A 20,097-nucleotide genomic window follows, 5' to 3' on the forward strand; every position below is an offset into this window, starting at 1 on the left:
AGATATGCATAAGGGGAGGTGTCTTGTCATCATTAACGACTGCACTTGCAGATATACAGGTGCACGAACGCAACAAGGGCGAGACGTCTCTTTCTCCCAACGAGCTCCCCTGGTCACTTTGAATAATTGATGGAGGTTGAAGGCATTATCTTCGAGGAGGGCTCGAATCGCACACACAGCCAGCCATGAGATCCTCAGCCTTTTTTCCACACTGCATTTTTCTCTTCCTTTTGAAATCAAAGCGCTATAAATAGCCCCCTCATCTCTTGCCCCCCCTCCTCCCTCCCTTCCCCTCTCTCTCTCTCGCTCTCTCTCTCTCTCTCTCTCTCTCTCTCTCTCTCTCTCTCTCTCTCTCTCTCTCTCTCTCTCTCTCTCTCTCTCTCTCTCTCTCTCTCTTTCTCTTTCTCTCTCTCTCGCTCTCTCTCGCTCTCTCTCGCTCTCTCTCGCTCTCTCTCTCTCTTTCTCTCTCTCTTTCTCTCTCGCTCTCTCTCTCGCTCTCTCTCTCGCTCGCTCTCTCTCTCTCTCTCTCTCTCGCTTTCTCGCTTTCTCTCTCTCTTGCTTTCTCTCTCTCTTTGTCGATGGAGAGGAGGAATCTGCAGCCAGCCAGCCAGCGGTGTTTGGAGCAGGGGCATGCTTGCTTGTCCACAAAAATGTACTTTATAAAAATCTCCATCACTCTTGGCTCCCCCCACCTCCTCTTTTGTCTTCCTGAGCTTTCCAGTAGAAAAAGGACCCCTCTGTCATAGTCCACCCCCTCATAGAATCGGAGAGAAATTTTGTTGTTCTGGATAAGCTTAGTTGTTTTCTGGTTTACACTGTATGCATATGTGATGAGAAGGTATCTGTTAATGCTGTGATGGATGTAGTTGCTCCAACTTGAAGAATGCTTATGAAACGTGTGTTATCGGAGCTGTGGGGGTGAGCGGAGATATGTGCCTGAGCTGGACGATTGGTGATTAACCCCTCGTGCCTGTGGGGGCTGAGCTGCAGCCATCAAAGAGAAGCTGCACAGCCGCTGCAGCCAGTAGCACGCCTTGTGTTACTCACTGAGTCATAATGAGGGAAAAAAAGACCTTTGTTTCTGTCAAAGTGACGTTTTTCTTTCTTTGCCCCCCCTTTCTCTTTTTTTCTCTTTCTCTTAGGCTGCCTGCCAGGTTGAGGTGATTTGGGGTTCCCTGCTGACCCCCACGTTCCTCCGATGAACCCCATCAACTCCATGAAACCTGCCCTGCCTCCAACGCCACATAGGTGTGTTTTTGTTTTGGTCGTCTTCTTCTTCTCCTTCTTCCCCTTCTTCTCCTCCTTCTTCTTTCTTTTTCACTGTGTGTCTTCTGCGCTCACCCACACACACCTCTTCTTCTGAAACGGCACACTCAAGCCCTTGAATCTCTTGATCTGTCACTCGTTTCCTTGTACTGAACAGAGTGCTCCCAGAAGGCTTAAAAGCCATGCGCTCGTGACGTCTTCTAACCTCTCTAGTGACATCTAGGTTCTGTGCAGTTGCACATAAGAATTAGCAATTACCCAAGTTACAACACTGCCTAAATTGCCATCTGAGATTCATTAGCTGCAGTGTGTAGCTTTGTTTGATCTTTTTCTTTCTTTCGCAACTTGCCTCCACAGCTTTCTAAGCTGTTGCCGAAGGATTTGAATGTAGTGAAACATTTAATATAATAAAAGTAGCGGCCTCATTGTTGCTGTGCTGGGTATCCAGTTGCAGTCTAAAAAAAATTGGAGCTTGAGCGAATGGGTGACCTTATGCATATGTTTCAGAATATTTTAATTGAGGGAACACAGTGAAGTGAATGTAAAAAATGAGCCACATTAAAAGCAGATCTACCTTGTTCTGGGTCTCGCTAGTCCTCAAAAGCATCATCATTTAAGCAGCTTCTGATCTGCCACACTGTTGATCTGAATTCCAATTGGCTGTACCATCAGCTCACTGCTGATTGGGCGCCTGGGGTTTTGGCTCCGGAACAGCGGTTTCCTGTTTCAGAGAGAAGGGAGGGGGCATCTGGTGGTTTCTGCAGAGGAACTGAAGAAAAACCTCAGCCTGCCATGGAATGCTCTCAGCTACTGATGGACAAGCTGGCTGGCTTTAAGCCCTAGAACGAGCCCTCCAGTGACCACCAACCGCTGAAGGACATCGCTCAGAGCTGCCGTAGAACCTCAATATCCTGTGGGCTGAAGGCCAGTGACGAATGGCTGCAGGTTGAGCTGGAACCGCGTCCAGCAGGGCTGTGGACTTTCTAGGTTTAAAGAGACAGGATGTCTAGTCAGGGCAGTAACTATTGATTACATTAATAATTTAAAGTGATCTGCTAATTGTTACAGTGAATAATTGAGCGATCAGAAGCCAACTATTAAAAATGTAAATGACTGAACAATAAATAATCCACTTCTAGTAATACTAGTAATTCTTTATAATATTAATAATAATAATGTCTTTCATGGGTTTTAGAATACTCACTGCAAAAAAATCCTGTCAAGTGAGATCATCTTAAATCAGTCAAAATTTGTATTTCAACATTTTTTTTTATTTGAACACTTTCATTAGATAAAATGAAAACGAGTAAAAAAAGTCTAGAAATAGATGTTAATAGATGGTGTTAAATATTGTCATTTAAATATTGAATATTTATGGTAGATTTAAGATGCCATTGTGCAATTTTTTGCAGTGTAGGAAAAAGATATACTAAGAAGACTAACAAAACTTCAGGCTCCATTCTTACTGAAGGTCAGATCTAAGTTAATGGCTAAGATAAACTACTTGACTATTTTTTTCACTGCATAATTTCATTTTGCTAACTAATCTTCTTTCATTGTTCTAATTTTAATGCCCAAAAGTAACATGAAAGGTTATTTAGGGTTAATAGTCACTTCCAATTTGATTTGAGTTTAAGGTACATTAAGTCATATTTGCACAGCTGGCTTAAATGTAGAGCAGTGCTGACCACATGGTGGAGGAATCAGAAGGCACCTCCAGTGTTAAGAAATCATTTTCCCAAGGTCATCAGTTCTCATTACAGTGCAGCGTTCCAAACGTACTGCATTGTAGATCTCGCTGATCTTTTATTCCTCACTGTTTTGTGAAGATTTCCCTGCCATCACAACTGTGGAATTTAGTATGTTCTTACAGAAAGCAAATATTTAACAGTAGTGAAATGTTACAGGTGACGCATCAGTATCGATGGGTATCAGCATCTGGCAAGAAAATGCGGGATCAGATTTTAGTGATGGATGGGGGGGAGGGATAATGAACCCTGTAATGAACCTGTCCTGAAATGCCTTACACATTCACTGTGATGAAGTTAGCTATGCATTTCTTCTTCTTGGGTAGTACAGTGTTTAAGTTGTTTGAGCATGATGGTATATTTTCAGATGCTTGGCCTACTTGCAGTGCTTCAGTGGAAAAAGCTCTTTTTAAAGCATAGTATTTTGTGAATAAGTAGTATTGAATAGGTATCGATAGCCGGAACACCACTAATTTAGTTATATATTATTGAACACCAGTAATGTAGTTATATATTAATGGTTTCATGTCAGTCACAATTTGAAAGAGTGCAGTTTTCAAGTTGCAAAAGTTTCTAGCATGTTACGTTCTGGAAATTTTTTAAAATAATGTGTATAAATATTTGTTTCAAAAATTTCAAAATGTACCATTCACTCTCCAGTTTATACAATCTATAAATGTAAACTGTGAAAACAGCTTAGTTTTTCAGCCTACAGCAGTTTAGCCCCGCTCACTAACACAGAAGTTATGAGGAGTGTTTCAGCCTGGACTGATTTTTGAACCAGGCACAATGCAGAGGTTAGTTACATATCAGTCTTAAAGACAGTTATAAAAGCAGCCTGTTTAATGATAAGGGATAAAGGGAGGTTGGGAAATGTAGTCATGTGAAAATGCTTGGGTTTTTAAAATATGTAAACACAAACATCAAAAGGGATTAAAGTGGGAAAATGTAACCAAATATGCTACATTCAATGTTCAAGACTTAAGTAAGTAAAAATAAATAAATAAATAAATGATGTTTTCTTGGTGAAATAAAGAGAGAGAAAATAATCATATTCAAATTGCAGTCGCACAGTTGGTCAAAAAATTTGCAATGAAATATTTTCCCCAAATTGTTCAGCCATACTGCATAGTCTTAAAGCTCTGCATGTGTTTTAATCACTTCTGCTATGAAAAAGAAATGATGCCAACACTAATCACAAGTATTTTAGCAATGTCTCAGCTCTGTGCGTTTGCCAAATAGTAATGGCGCTGAACCTCTGTGGTGAACTTAATTGGAAGGCTTTCAGCATCTCTGTTTTTTGGAAGGCTTGTTAGTAGCAGCATTAAGTCACAGTATTAATATTGTGTGTATCAGACGGTAGCAACATGCACCGTGTGTAATCACACGCTGCTAATTTTTACCAGCTGTATTTTCCTCCACTTTGATTCAGAGCTGCGTCTAATGTAGTTTGGCTAATTTTGGAAAGATTAAATAGGACCAATCTGGTTTGATCCAGTTATACAGAAAACAGTAGGTACTCTTAACACACACACACACACACACACACACACACACACACACACTCTCGAGCACGAACACTTACACTCTCACCCCCCCTTCCCTTGGCATCGCTACTCTTTCCTGTCTCTAAGTGACTGTAGTCGCCATGGAAACATTGTGCCGAGCACCTCTAGAGCATGTGGCTGTGGCACATTCAAGTCACACAAAGACTCTCCTATATACACTTGCGCGCTCTCTCTCTCTCACTCTCACTCCGTTAACACCATATGTCAGTATCACACAAAGACATGAACATAAAAAATCCCAGCATGTCATTTCAAACCAGCTTTGGATTCCGCAGTGTGATCAGCACCACTGTAGGTGAATCAAGCATTTGCCACCTGCCCGGTCACACAGTCAAGAGGGAACAGAGTGAACATTACAAAGGGAAGAAAAAGTGTGAAAGGGTAGTCTTTCTTTCTCTTCCTCTCTGGTCCTAATCCTGGCATCCTTGTTTGGCTGTCTCTTCCTGCAGTGACGGCTCTTACCCCTATGACCCAGCGTCCTGGCAGCAAGGCACCAACCAGCCCCCCGGCTCCCTCTCTGTGGTAACCACAGTGTGGGGGGTTACCAGTCCTTCACCCAGCCAGGTAAGCCTGGCCCCATCAACATCTTTAAGAGTTAGTAAGACTACAAGAATAAATATTATTATATTGTTTGTATAGGATTGTTTATACGCAGGGACGATTTGAACAATCGATAAACTGGGACAAAATTATCCAAACTTTTATTGTGTTAAATTACATTTCACAATTTTGTGTTAAGAATGTCTAGGACAGTTTCCTTTTGCACCAAAGGGGGCAGCAAAGTGTTAATCACAAACTGAACTTTCAGCTTGAATTAAGAAAGAATAAACACACAGTTAAAACTATTAATATAATCATGATTAATTGCATTCCCTGGTGTAGTTAACGGTGAGTAATCACATTTGCATCATTTGCTAAAATAATAACTGGAATGGAATTTCCAGTTGAAAGGCAGTGCATGTTGCTGTATGACATGACAAAGTATTGTCATTTATTACTTTCAGTAGCATTATTTTTATCACTTGAACTGTTGTTCTTGTTCGTACAGCTTGTTACAGTGGAGGCTCTTGTGTGAAACTTAAGCCTCAGACTTTACTGTTGCTTTTGTTAGATTGCTGCTTGTTGGTTTTATCCATAAATATGTCCAGCATAGTCTGCTGAAGGTGCTAAAGCTATTGCTTTAAAATACATTAAGAACCATCTCTTGTTTGATCACTCAGTAATTACAATCTCTCTCTGTCTGATTTCTCAGGTTTTTGGCGCTCCCATGGGCCCAGGAGGTAACTCGGCTGGAGGTCACATGTTGCCTGGCAGCAGCCCTGGCATGAACTCCCCCCAGTTCATGGGGCAGCAGGGCTATCCTGAGCCCAACAAGGGCTACATGCAGCAGGGCATGTATGGCCGGCCCAGCGGGGGCTACCCAACCGGGCCTGCGTATGGTGGCAGGTAAGAGGAGCCCACTGTGGTGGCATTAATGATTGGGTCAGATATGCTGTGTTTGTATGGCTATGACTATGTTTAGGCTCCTAGTGTTCAGGGAGTGGGGTTGACGTCAGAGCATTGGTCCAGCGTCATTATGCGGGGGCTGAGCGTGCTCTTAGCTAAGTGTATGTCAAAGAGGGAGTCCCGCCCCTGCACTGACTCACTAGCCCACCCACACACACATTCAGAAATGTGCACACACACAAGCTCATACGCACCAGTGTTGTCTTTCCCCCAGGAGTGATTTGCATAGCAATAAATCTTTTGAATCACTGACTCGGAACATTTCATTTTGCTCCCGCTCCATGAGACACAGCAACGATCAGGCTTTCTACTACGCCGCATAGCAACACGCATAATCAGCTACGTTCACATCATGTTCATCTCCGAAATGTGTCACACCGCCTCTGGCCATGTTCTTCAGCATGTCCAGCGCTATTCTCCTGTTCTGTTGAACGAGAGAAGCCGTTAGATGTCATGAATGACTGTCTCTCTTTCTGCTTTAGTTACCCCAATAATGGCGGTGGCTCCCTTGGGATGCCGCCTCACGGAGTCCGCCCCCCCACTGACTTCACCCAGGCTGCTGCCGCCGCTGCTGTGGCTGCCGCTGCCGCTACAGCAACAGCTACCGCCACGGCAGCCGTCGCCGCGATACAAGAGAAGCAAAACCAAGAGATGAATTATGGTCCTGTAAGTGGCGTCTCCTGTTTGCGTAGCTGTTAACAGATATGCTTGCTTACAATTGACCTCAGAGGATGCATAAAAGCGATTGACACTCAGGCCCTTATGGTGATACTTTTATAATGAGCTGAGGCAGGGAAACAAAAGCATCCTGATACATTTTAGTACACGTGTCATCTGGCAGATTACAGTTGATTGAAGGGTGCTGATTTCAGCTCAAATTTCTTTTTCGTGGTGAATACACTGCAATTGAAATCTAGTGTGCCATTGTGTGAAGAGGTTCATTTAACCTGTCTTAAAGCATTCAGTTCGCCCCCTGCTGGCACAAGACAGGTTGCAGCGGTACAATTCCAGAAACATGGTTTTAATTAGTATAAAAGTTTCCCTTTGCCTTTTCTTCCAGTCTGATTGTGACAGCAGACTTTACATACTCACTGTCCAGTATTAGACGCCACATCATAACCACAGTGGCGAGGGCAGATTTGATTGTTCATGCTGGTGACCTAGTTGCTGCTTTCCTTTCTGTGCCCAGAGCTTGTCATCTCTGGCTGCTGGCAGCAGGCATGTCTCCAGCCATTGTTCAAGCCTGCTTGGTCTGATGGGCGTGGGGCCGTGTTTTGTTGGTTTTTTTTTTTCCCTTTGCTGCACAGATGGGTGGCGCTTCCTCATACAACACCCAGTTCCTGTCCCACACTGGACCCCGTGGCCCACCCGGCATGGCCCCCTCCAGCATGGTGGGCTCCAGACCCCCCTCCATGGGACCCATGTACACCTCACAGGGGCAACGGCTACCCCAGCACTCGGGCTACCCGGGGGGCCAGCAAGGACCCCCTCCACGACATCAGCAGGGATTGAAACGCCCCTACAACTCTGAGGTTAGTACTGTCTTTCACTTTTAGCTGTGGGTTATCATTTGTAATCAGTCTTTTATTACAGTCACAATAAATGTTCTTACTTCTAATAAACTACAGCAGTGGTTCCAAATCCTGGTCCTGTAGTTCCATTTCCCTGCATATTTTGGTGTTACCCTGCGCTCATACACCTGAGCGAACTTATCAGCTAATTAATAAGCCCTTGCTGAGTTGAAGTGAGTTTGTTTCCCTGGGGCAGGGAAAACTAAATGCAGAGTGGAACCAGGTATGGGAACAACTGGATTAGTCCTGATCCTGATTTAGATTCTTCCCTGTTTTAAGGGTGTTTTCACACTTAGGCCATTTCATCAGCTGAAGTGAATCATGGTTTCTTTGGCATATGTGAACATGGCAAACAAACTCAGACCCCTCTAAACAGCCCCAAAAACGAGAGGTGGTCTCAGTTCGGTTCATTTGTAGTTAGTTTTTTGGATCGCATAATTTGTGCATTATGAAAACAAAACGGCCCCAGTCCGGTTTAGCTTTCCTTTATGGTAAAGACCTTGAGGCTCACCATACACATAGCCATAGTCTTCAGCAACTTCAGCACGTAAAACAGACTAAGGATCATTTATACGGTTCTACTCAGGATAAAGTCTGTCCTTGATCTGAGACAGACAGCAGCGCTGACATATTAAAGTGATAAGATGCAAAAGGGGTCCGAGTTCTAATGGAGAGGTCTGAGATCTCAAAGGAACAGAAAGAAAACGGAGTCCTCTTTAGAGTTCACTTACATTGTGAACACAAAGAGAACTGAGGCCATTTGCAGTTGGTCCCCTTCCAGGTTCACTTTAACAGAACTCTGTTCTGTTCTTTGAAAACAAACTATATGTGAAAACACTGTAAGGCAATCTTAGTCATCAGAACTGATTCCAGATATTCCTCCCATTCACATAGCTTGGAATTGCTCACACAGATCCTCAGGACTTCAGCCACAGTAACACTAGAGCTTTGCATTTTGTGTGTTGCGAAATACATGTGACCAAGGTAAGAGTGGGAAGTCAGAGAGGAAAAAAAGACAACTTGATTTTGGTAATTGTTTCTAGCATAAAATCATAAGATGTTATGCTAGAAACTGGGTCTTCCATTTTTATCAGCAGTTGTGCTGTTGGTGTACATTTCACTCAAAGTAAGATGTCGTATTGAAACATTTCCCACACCCAAAGTCTTTGAAACGTGAACTCTTGTCCAGGCTTCAGAAGTTCAGTCTTGTGATCCTCTCTTTGCTCTCACAGGGATTTCCAGGGCAGCAGTATGGCTCTGGGATGGGGGCTGCGGGACCGTACCCCGGTCAGCCCATACAGTACCACGGCCCTGGCCCACAGCGCTCGGCTCCTTCGCCCTCCTACACAGGCCACAGAATGCCGCTCCAGCAGGCCAACATGGGCCAGTATCCTGCAGGACCAGGAAACCCAGGCCAATACTACAAGGTGAAACCTCAAACCAGCAGCCCCAGTTAATGTCTGATGCTTGAGACCCTTGAACATCCTTGTTGATGCTTTCTGAATGATTACTATGAGGACTCATTCCTGAGTTGATTCTCGTGTAGAATCTTTACAAGTGGCTTTTGACGGCGTGGCATGCTAGCATTATCAGATTTCGTGGTTAGCAGGTTCTTGGTTCTGTTTTTTGTGGCAAACAAGCTGCTGCTTTGTGAGAGTGAGACCCTGGAATCTGATACTTGCTGCTGCCACAGTGAATTGAATTCTACGTCTGAAAAGATCTTGTAAATGTCACTTACAGTAAAAGATCAGTCTGCAGTGTGTGTAGGCGTTACACGTAAGAATGCAGAAATAAAGCCTCTGCTCTACGGGTGCACTAAAATCCCCCTTTTAATAACAGTTTGAAGAAGGAGTTGCAAGCGTTTAATTGCAGTCATGGACATTATTAACACATGCCACTGTAGCTTCTCTGCATAGGGCTTTGTATAACAGAACAGCCATGGGTGATGATTTAGAATTGGAGTTGCTAGCAAGATGTTTAGCACATATAAAAACAAAAGTAGAGAGCTTGTTAACAAAAGCCATGTGCACCTTGTCCTCTGTCTATTTTACACTTTCAATAAAGTATCATATTGATAGAATGACATTGAGATGCTTTATTTGTTTATCAGGCAGAGCAATTCAATGGGCAGGGCAATAGTCACGGCAGTCTGGCTTCAGGAGTGGCGGGAGGCGGAGGCTACAACACCTTTAACCAAGCAGCTGTGAACGGGGTTAGTGTCTTTTCTCTCGCGCTCTCTCTCTCGCTTGCTCTCTCTCTCACTCTCTCTCTCTCTCTCCCCTTTTTTCTCTTGGCTGCTGAAAGCTCCAAGTGACTTGGCTCTTTGAAGCCGGTTAATATTTTACCATTTCAGGAGCACTGTGATTGGACTTTGTTACCGGGAGCCCATGCTCAGTCAAAACTAATTTAAAGCAGCCCTTTACTTAAACATACTTCTGGCTAACTTAATTGTGTTTGCACAAGGCAGATCTGACCCTTAAAAGCTTTCATTCATTGTAAGCATTCAGTAGGGATTTTGGGTGAAATGGTTCTTTGACTCTGAGTAATTGTGCTAGCTGGTGGCCTCAAAGATGCAGCGGATGTGTAATGCTTGCGTGCCTTTTAGCCTGGAAGAGCGATGCCTGGATATCCCAGCTCTCCCCTCCCAGGAAACCCCACTCCTCCCATGACCCCAGGCAGCTCCATGCCGCCCTACATGTCCCCCGGCCAGGACGTGAAGTCTCCCTTCCTCCCTGACGTCAAGCCCAACATCAACTCAATGCAGCCCCCTACAGGTACCATGTCATGTTGGCTCAAGAGCAAACAATATAGTCCTTTGCAGTGCAGCCTTAATGTAATCTGTATGGCACTGTATTAAGACACACTTTGCACCGTTTCATTTGAGATAAACAAGGCATAGTACTAAACGTGGTTCTACAGAACAGCGTGTTATGTTGTATGAAGATCATGCATGCCAGGTTACCTCAGGCTATTTTGACTGGTACAAACTTTGACAAATATATCAAGTGCCGCCTTTTCTGTTCCTCTGTTTGCAAATGAGAAATCCATCTTTGTTTGAAAACCAAAAAATGTGTTTTATGAAAAAGATAATACAATCCCCCTGTGGCCAACCGTGGATGAAATATAACATAGCCATATAGCAATGTGGCATATTAACACTGTTCAGTTCTTTAAAGTGTTTTTTGCCCACACTATAACTCTGCCTCTCTGTTTCTGATTGTAGGGAACCCCAGCGATGACCTACGGCTGACCTTCCCTGTTCGAGATGGAGTGGTGCTGGAGCCCTTCCGGCTGGAACACAACTTGGCTGTCAGCAATCACGTCTTCCAGCTGCGTGACTCTGTCTACAAGACACTCATGATGAGGTGATTCCCATTGTGACATTCTCAGCCTAATACAGCATTTGAAATTCATATCGCAAAGTTTAACCCAATTAAAAATAGAGACTTTCACATCATCATTCAACACTAATGTGTACATATTTCTTGCTCGTTTCTCTAGACCAGACCTGGAGTTGCAGTTTAAGTGCTACCATCATGAGGACCGGCAGATGAACACTAACTGGCCAGCCTCTGTGCAGGTTAGCGTGAATGCCACGCCCCTTACCATCGAGCGCGGTGACAACAAGACCTCCCACAAGCCCCTCTACCTGAAACACGTGTGCCAGCCAGGCCGCAACACCATCCAGATCACAGTCACTGCCTGCTGCTGCGTAAGTGGTTTCTTTGTGAAAATGTATCTGTGTGGTTTTGTTGTTTTAGTACTTTTTTAACATGCCATTACCAAGTTCCACATACTGCTCAGATTTGCATCACACCTACGTTTGGATTGGCTAGAAACTTTGGTAGAACCGTGGTGTAGTGCCTTTCTGTTAGTTGTGCAGTAGCAAGCTTCCATAGTAAAGTGATATCAGTATCAGCAGTCATGTAGAGGACATGGAATGGTTTGCAACCTAAAGTCCCTTACTTTTACCTATACTTTTCTTATTTTTACGCCTGCCCCTTTCCAGTGCTACCTTCCCATTGGAACCGAGTAACAAGGGGCTGTGGTTGGAATTGTTCCCTACGAAGTGGGACCCTCAAATAAAAAGAACATTGCTTAATTAACAGGCAACTAGTTGTGCTCTGTAGGCGATCCTGCCAATCTGCAGAAGAGGTTAAAGTTCAGGAACGTCATTGCTGGGCATTAGTTACGTTTAAGGTCTCCTATGCCTTCAAAGCTGGGATGCAGTTATCACTTATTTATTATTTGGTGATTATTGTTATTTTTTAACAGAGAAAAAACATTTCTTGTGTCTTGTTTCTTGTCCCCCCCCAAACCTGCCTCTAATGTGCCTCTGAAAAACCTCTGTTTGTAGCCCTAACACTTTGCCCTGCCATCTATCCAAACAAAAATTGGACACCCCACCCCTAGGTGTGAATGTGCAAAATGAAGGGATAAGGGCTATGTGGTATGGACAGGGGTGAAATGGGATTGGGCCTCTCTGTGTAGAGGGCTGTCTACATGGAGAAGATCATAACACAGAAATCACTGATTTTCTCTGGGATGATCTCTTAGACAGACAATGTAAATGCTGTGATGCTTTGTGAAAATTGGACCTGGAATTGGTCGTAAATTCTCGTCTTGGTGGGATGGAGTCCAGCACACTGTGCTGATTGACTTGGTCTGCCACACCAGCTAATGAGCTCAATTACTGATGGGTTGAATCAGATGTGTTTGAGCAAGGAAATCACCAAACTGTTTCTTCACACTTGGGATAGGACTGGAATGAATCACCCCTGTTGTAGAGAATGTTGTATAAAATGCTGTTTATGTGGCTTATAAATGTATATTTTTTTCTCTCCTCTCTCTAGTCTCATCTGTTTGTGCTCCAGCTGGTCCACCGGCCCTCGGTGCGCTCTGTGCTGCAGGGCCTGATGAAGAAGAGGCTCCTGCCTGCCGAGCACTGTGTCACCAAAAGTAAGTTCCAGCTCTACCACTGCATCTTCAATCTCCCTGCATTTGCTACTATCTGTTCTTCATCTGCAGTACTCTGCATCCTGTGCTGTAATTCATCTTATGTATTGCTGTTCTGCTCTCAGTCAAAAGGAACTTCAGCAGCGGGACCATTCCAGGAACCCCTGGCCTGAACGGTGAGGATGGTGTGGAGCAGACAGCCATCAAGGTCTCTCTTAAGTGTCCGATCACCTTCCGCCGCATCCAGCTTCCAGCACGGGGCCACGACTGCAGACACATACAGGTGAGGACAGGAATTTAATAGTTTCCTGTTTAATAGCATTAACTGCTGGATGATACAATATCAAATTCAAAATCATTTTATTTATAAAGATATTATTTTTTTAATCTTGAGAGTGTCGAAGAAATATTCTTACGCCATTAGGAACTAATGTGTGTTTATCCCGGTGTAATCCAAGCAAACAAAGCACTAATATGGCTAGTGATTCTTGTATTGAGAACTCTTCCTGAAAATTTGAACAGGGGTAACTCACTTTCAATTAAATCGGTAATTGTATGCCTAACGTAATGTAATGCGTTGGTAGTAAAAGTGCCGTCTGTGCCGATTTCCTTCACAGTGTTTTGATCTGGAGTCTTACCTGCAGCTTAACTGTGAGAGAGGAACTTGGCGCTGTCCTGTGTGCAAGTAAGAACTTTGTTCTGTTCTGACTAGTTTTTTTATCCTTTGACCTTATGCTTAGAAAGAGTCTAAACAAGTTGATTTATCTTTTAAGTATCATTTATATGTCAAGTTTAAGTGACTTCCTTTTATTTTTAATCACATAGTCAAGCATGTATATTAACAACCTACATGTATTTCTTGTTTTTGCAGTAAAACCGCTCTTCTGGAGGGGCTTGAAGTGGATCAGTATATGCTGGGCATTCTCATCTATATCCAGAAGTAAGTTTCTGTGATAACCAGTTACGTTATTTATGTAGCCTCAAGTTCATAGCAAAACGTGGTAAAAGACTGTACTGTAGAGTAGCGCATAATCATTTTATAAGAAAACGCATGCGTTCGGAAAAAGAGTTTCTCAGTGGCGTCTTTTGGCCATCTGAATCTCCCTTCTAGTTCGGACTATGAAGAGATCACCATTGATCCAGTGTGCAGCTGGAAGCCGGTCCCTGTGAAGCCAGACTTGCACATTAAAGAGGATCCAGACGGTCCAGCCTTGAAGCGCTGTCGCACCCTCAGCCCCAGTCACATGATCCTCCCCAGCGTCATGGAGATGATTGCAGCCCTTGGCCCGGCCTCCTCTCCCTACCAATCCCTACCACAAGGTGGCAGCAGCAGCACACCTGATTACCCCAGCCAAGGTAGAACATCTGATTATTTTGGTGATCTAGTGTTACTTAGACCACTGGTTTTCAAATGTAGATCTTGAATTCCGTTTCCAGTCCTCAATTTTGTAATCACTGGTTGTGAACTGAACTGTTGAAATGTCACACCTACCAGTAATTACAAAATCCAGTACCGGAAACTGGAGTCATGATACAAATTCGAGGAACTCTGGCTTAGACTTTGCTTTGAAAGTCTGTAAGATGAGCAGTACAATTAACAAACAAACTGGTTCTTGGACACATCTTACTTGTTTAGATTAATTCAGTTTTGAATGCTGGCACAAATTATAATGCTGACCTTGACTTTTTTCTTTTTTACTCCCCTCATCTCTCAGCTGGTTCAGGATATTCTAACCAGCCAGGCTTGTCAGAGTTTCCCAACGGCCCCGGCACCCCAACCCTGGGGGAGTTTGCATCGGGGCCTCCACCCCTCTCCTACCAGGCTGACTTGCCCAGTGGGCTCTTGACACCTGAGAAACCTGTGGGGCACCCCATGTCTGGACAGGTAAAATGTCTTCAGCATTTGTGAATAACATCGTGCATAATTAGGGATGTAAGGATACACTCAGCTCACAGTTAAACTTGATTCATGATCTTGTGTTCACGATTTGGTTTTCATGATATTTCAGTGAATAAAAATATTTTATTATGTATTAGCTACTAATGTGATATGCGAAGCTTGCAGCTGGGGGTCGCATGATATTAAACATGCTGGTGTGAGATTTTGACCTTTGGTGTTCAAACAGTTGCATTAGATGGCATAATCAGTAATTAATAGATTTGATCAGCCATCTGTACAAAGTCATACTGCGTTGTGATGCATTGTCACTGTATTGATATACTGTTATGAATAATTCAGTATTGACACCCTATTATGCATGGAAATGGGTCAGTTCAGGTTAAGAGCTTACCAAAACACTGGATTTAGTGTAGAGCTGAACAATTTGAGTAAAATATCACAATGATTACAATTTTTTTGGACCAGTATTGTGACAATTTAAAAATGTGTGTGTTCTATAAATATTATAAATATAAATATTAGCATCCTTTTTTTTGGATCATGAAGACAATATCCACTTTTTCTAGTCTGGGACTAGAATCACTGAGTTGAGGTTGTGTTGTCACAAGACCTGGGTGTTTGGTCGCTTCTGATGGTCTACAGGCGGTTCAAGCTGTTGTTAAGTTAAATTTTCCAAATTTAAACCTGCTAAGGCAATATTGTTGAAAATGAAGACTATAACACAAATTGCAACTCTTTTTTAAATTGAGATTTCAATGTTAAGACTATTAACCTTTCAGCCCTAGTTAATTGATCTCTCTAGGGATGAAATTAATTTGTAGTTATATTAACTTACTATATACTGCTTTTCTGCAGTAGCGGTTGCCTGAATGTCATCCTTCAGGAGTAATTTTATAGCATCTCCATTTCAGTTTGCCCGGCATGCTGCATATGAGTGTAAGAACCTCTTGACAGGCTCTGCAGGTGATAGCATGGCCTGGCTGCTTCATTCATCCTGTCACTAACAGCTGCCTTTTCAACCATACTTGCCTACTCACCCATTGTCTAAGCAGGAGACTCCAAAAAGCACTGGTAGATGTTCTGCCTTTGATCTGTGTATTCAGTGTTTCAGTCACCTTTTCACCCTCTTTTCCTCTGTCTCTGTGCTTTATTTAAAATTGCAGATGCCTCACTCCAGTCGCATGGACCCATCCCACAACCCTCTCCAGCAGCAACAGCAGCAGCAGCAGCATCAAGCTCTCCACGGTAGTTCCAACCTGGGTGGCCCTGGAGGACCCATGCATTCGCGCAACTCCACACAGAATCCACGGCTGCACACAGACAGCTTCGGGCTGGGCGGCCCCGGAGGGCCGGGGGATGTAGCAGAGCCTGCTCTTGATGTAAGTCTTTTAAGTGTCACAGTTATTTCTTTTTGAGATCACTCAAGGAAAATGCAAACATTTTTCTAAAAAAAAAAATCCCAAAAAAAACGTTTTTGTGGCACTCCACAAAAATTATCTTCCACAGATCACAGAAATGAAGAGTTGTGTACACTTTAATTAAAAAACACAACATATAATTATTTATATATTCGCTTGATAGCCAGTTACTACTTAAGTACCATCAAGTCAGTTCCCACTCCTTGCGACCATATGGATAGTGTTTCTCCAGAAAGTCTTCTCTTTAGGTCTTTAGGCTTATGATGGTCAATATATGGTCTATATTAGCCTCAATTGCCGTGTTCCTCAGCCTGAATGTAAGGAACGTGTAGAACACATTATCTTATAGAAATTATATCTACAGTATTCAAATAAATTCAGAGCAGTAAAATAATTCCAGGCAAATTGTTCTATTACATGCATTTTCCTTATCAGGTTTTACATGGATTAAAAAAAATAACCAACACAGCTTTAAAGCACTTTAAAAACTGGGGAGGTTGTTAGGAGAAAAACACTAGAATTTTCCCCTAAGTGGTCTCCATACAAAGTGGTTTCCATTCTTTTTTTAAGTGACAGTATGTGGGGCACTCTTGGGTTTTTATGGCTGTTGATCCCAGTGGCTTCTCTTCTTTCTTCCTCCAGCTGCTCCCAGAGCTAACGAACCCGGATGAGCTGCTGTCCTACTTGGGTCCTCCTGACCTGCCCAACAACAGCAACGATGACCTGCTCTCACTGTTCGAGAGCAACTGAGCCCACTCACATTTCCCTCACCACCTAAAGCTTAGCCACACCGTCCTAAAAAAACGTACTCTTCCCTGGCCTAAATACACTCAGCACGCTATGAGCAGGTTTGGGCGTCAGGGCTAGGAATCCTCACAGATGTTCGAGTCTAATTCTTTTACCTGCCATGTTCCTTGGAGACTGAGTTTCAGTCATTCTTACAGCAAGGAAGATGCAGAAGATATTTTAATGCGACTTCAACATTGTTAGTCTGCCTCTGAAGTATGTCAGTTTTTTTTTTTTGTTTTGTTTTGTTTTTTTTTATTATTATTTTAATTTGGAAGCGTCCCTTTCATATTTCCAGCTCCTGCAGAAATCATTTGTAGAAAAGCAACTCATCTGTCAGACTTGTGCTTGGTGTAAATTATATTGCATCAGAAGGGGGAGGAAGCCATTACAGAATTTGCCCTTCGTTGTTTGTTCTTAATCACGTTTAAACCGAGTGTGAAGTAGTACTGACGTTCTTTCAAATCCTGAATTTGTTCGTACAAAGAAGGACTGAATTTCGATTAAGCTACAAGCTCTTTATAGAGAGAGATGGGGGAGAAGCCAAATTAGTTCTTGTCTCTGTTGTAAGCTGAATGCGAGTAAAAGCTGGGAATGCCAATGGACCTTGCAAACACAAGACACAGACACGCCTTACCTCAAAAGGTTTAAAAAGAGAAAAAAAAGAAAGTAAAGGAAGAAAAGAAATCCACCACTAAGCTAGCGCCCTATCCTACAGGTCCTCACCATTACTTGATCTCACAAACTTGTACTTGACTTGAAGTCCAAAAGTCCATTTGTACTTTGTGTTAGAAGATGCCAGTTTGCAGCCTGCATGCTCTTGTCCTTCACCTTGTGTAGAGATGCAATCATGAAGCATATCTTGCTGTAGCATCAAGGTAATGTACTGTACATTTATTCAAACAACTTTGCCAAACTCGTCAGGGGGGAAAGGCTCTGTCTTGTGTTTATCCTGCAGCTACTGTACATTTGAGGAAAGCTTACGATCCTTGAGAATATGTTTACGCAAGATAAATGCAGTGATTCGATCATTGAATACAAGAAGCACATATGCGCACACACCTAGTTACACCCAGTATCTTTCTGGCACACGTCCATCCACTCCACTCCCTGCCCACCCCCCACCACCACCACCTACCCCTCCCCTCCAGTTAAACAACTTTGTCTTCCTACCCTGTTGACACAATATTACTGTGCTGATCGCAGTTCTGTCAAAAACTAAAGTCTTGATAATGATCACTTTCTGTTCAATAAGCCTTCATTCTCATTCACTGGCATTGTTTTTAGCTGCTTACTGGATATGCAAGAGATTTTAATTAAGTGGAGGAAATGATGGATAACAGAGTCCAAAAAAAGAAATAAATGAATGAGGTCTCACAGAGCACAAGCAGCACATTTCAGACAGGGTATTTCTCTCACTCACACACACACACACATATATACATGCACACCCACAAGCTCGCTACATGCGACTCTGAAAAGAGTGCATTCAGGTCCTAAACTTTCCCAGTGCGACGTCTCGTCTGTCACATCTGCATCGTTCGTGTTTGCAGCAAAGGCCTCTCGACAGTATGGTCTAACGGCAATACCCACTCTTGTTACTGACGAGGAACACTTGGGGAGCAGTGTTGAAAATATGTACAGATATAGGACTATTATTGTTACAGATGTGAAGACTCTCTCTACCCCATGATATTAAAATCCACGAGCGTACATACACCCACACTTTAAACACTATGACAGACCTTCATGTAGTCAGACACGCCCTTGTTCCACGCTGTCCCTTTCGGTTGGGTTGCAAAAGAGAACGGATGGAGAGGAGAACAGCCTACCACCCCGTTTCCTGTCTCGTCTTATTTTATTATTTATGACCGCTCTCTGGACACGGTCAGCTATGTGCAGTTTGTATCATAACAATCCAGGGAGTGTCAGGAGTTATTGGATGTGCAATTGTTTTTGAAGACATTTGTGTATCATATAATTTTATCTTTGATTATATAATTATTGTTATTATAATAATTATAAAATTAATTGGTGGACCTGTATGCATCTCTCTTACGTGTGTTATCTAGCAAAAGTTTATGGATTTGTTAAAAAGAAAAAAAAAAGCAGTTCATTTCCCATCAGATCTGTGACTAAGAAGGTTTTCAATACGAGAGCTGAGAGACTTCCTTGAGACCAGCACCAAGTCACACTTACTTGTTAATCAAACTGTTCAAAAAAAGATGTTTGTCATGTGTAGGTGAATCTTTAAGTTCTAACGATTGAATTAAACTTGTAAAATTGAAATCATTTTGTTTTTTTCTAAAGATGTGAAATATTTCCATTATGTTTTTTAAGTAAAGACTTAAGCCCCATCATGTTTCGTTTGCATTATTTGCCAAGTCCTGACCAGCCCAACACACCAACATACGCGGATCAGCCGTAACGTTAAATCCACCTTCTTGTACCCTTCTTGTATTCACTGTGTTTTATCAGCTCCATTTACCATATAGGTACACTTTGTAATTATGCAAGACTGTATACAGACTGTAGTCCATCTGTACTTTGTTGGTGCCCTTTGACACTGTTATTCAAGGCTCAGGACCCCTGGGTGGTGGATCAGCACTGCAGTGATACTGATATCATAGTGGTGTTAGTGTGTTATGCTGGTATGAGTGGAGTTTAAAAACTAGCAGCACTGCTGTGTCTTATCCCTTCATACTAGCACAACGTACACTAGCGCACCACCACATTAGTGTCACTGCAGTACTGAGAATGATTCACCACCCAAATAAGGCCTGCTCTCTGGTGGACCTGACTACTGAAAAACAGTAAAAGGGGTGAAACAAAGTGTGCAGAGAAATGGGCGTTATAGAGTAGCTGTATAACTAGGGTAATTTGTTATATGGTAAGAAGATCTAATAAAGGGACAATGAGTGTAGAAACATGAGTGGTTTTTATGTGATGGCTCATCAGTGTAAAACCTGAAAAAAAAACAGTTTTTCACGAAGCTAGGTTGTGAAATGTGGTACCTGTTCGAGAACGGTTGATATTTAGGTGCCTATTTACATTAGCATTACCAGCTAAGTAGCTGCACTGATTTGAGGTGATATTGGAGGGAACGGTGCTCAAGAATACATCAACTAACTTCAAAGACAATGAGCAAGTATCGGTGTCTCACATAAGTCTGCTTATAAAACCTCCTTTTGTAAATAAACACCGTTCGTGCCCGTTTCACGGCCGTGCCATAATGGCGAATTTAATCCACGCGCCACGCCCTCACGCCATGATGGACATCACTGACGGCGCGAATATGGGGGCCCGCCTACTCTATTTGCTCTCAGCTCATTGGCCGGAATTCAGTGTCGTCATGTATACCAACCACAATTGGTCGAT

At 42.9% G+C, this 20,097-nt stretch overlaps 1 protein-coding gene across 2 annotated transcripts in view; it reads left to right on the forward strand.

Moving 5' to 3' along the window:
• zmiz2 (zinc finger, MIZ-type containing 2) overlaps positions 1 to 19,076 on the forward strand; it is a 43,802-nt gene extending 24,726 nt beyond the window's left edge. Inside the window, exons 2-20 of one of the 2 annotated variants that reach the window (XM_037547031.1) lie at positions 836 to 838; positions 1,143 to 1,248; positions 5,032 to 5,146; positions 5,835 to 6,028; positions 6,571 to 6,754; positions 7,396 to 7,620; positions 8,892 to 9,086; positions 9,770 to 9,871; positions 10,265 to 10,433; positions 10,883 to 11,024; positions 11,161 to 11,371; positions 12,513 to 12,618; positions 12,741 to 12,898; positions 13,233 to 13,300; positions 13,487 to 13,555; positions 13,727 to 13,971; positions 14,331 to 14,500; positions 15,679 to 15,894; positions 16,576 to 19,076. In XM_037547031.1, coding sequence (XP_037402928.1) covers positions 1,199 to 1,248; positions 5,032 to 5,146; positions 5,835 to 6,028; positions 6,571 to 6,754; positions 7,396 to 7,620; positions 8,892 to 9,086; positions 9,770 to 9,871; positions 10,265 to 10,433; positions 10,883 to 11,024; positions 11,161 to 11,371; positions 12,513 to 12,618; positions 12,741 to 12,898; positions 13,233 to 13,300; positions 13,487 to 13,555; positions 13,727 to 13,971; positions 14,331 to 14,500; positions 15,679 to 15,894; positions 16,576 to 16,683 — 2,727 coding nt within the window. In that variant the 5' untranslated portion in view covers positions 836 to 838; positions 1,143 to 1,198 and the 3' untranslated portion in view covers positions 16,684 to 19,076. The remainder of the gene's footprint in view (positions 1 to 835; positions 839 to 1,142; positions 1,249 to 5,031; positions 5,147 to 5,834; positions 6,029 to 6,570; positions 6,755 to 7,395; positions 7,621 to 8,891; positions 9,087 to 9,769; positions 9,872 to 10,264; positions 10,434 to 10,882; positions 11,025 to 11,160; positions 11,372 to 12,512; positions 12,619 to 12,740; positions 12,899 to 13,232; positions 13,301 to 13,486; positions 13,556 to 13,726; positions 13,972 to 14,330; positions 14,501 to 15,678; positions 15,895 to 16,575) is intronic. The other variant, XM_017681660.2, reaches the window with a different exon arrangement.
• Positions 19,077 to 20,097: the final 1,021 nt, after the last annotated feature.

Source organism: Pygocentrus nattereri, chromosome 18 (assembly GCF_015220715.1).
Source record: "Pygocentrus nattereri isolate fPygNat1 chromosome 18, fPygNat1.pri, whole genome shotgun sequence".
NCBI lineage: Eukaryota > Metazoa > Chordata > Actinopteri > Characiformes > Serrasalmidae > Pygocentrus > Pygocentrus nattereri.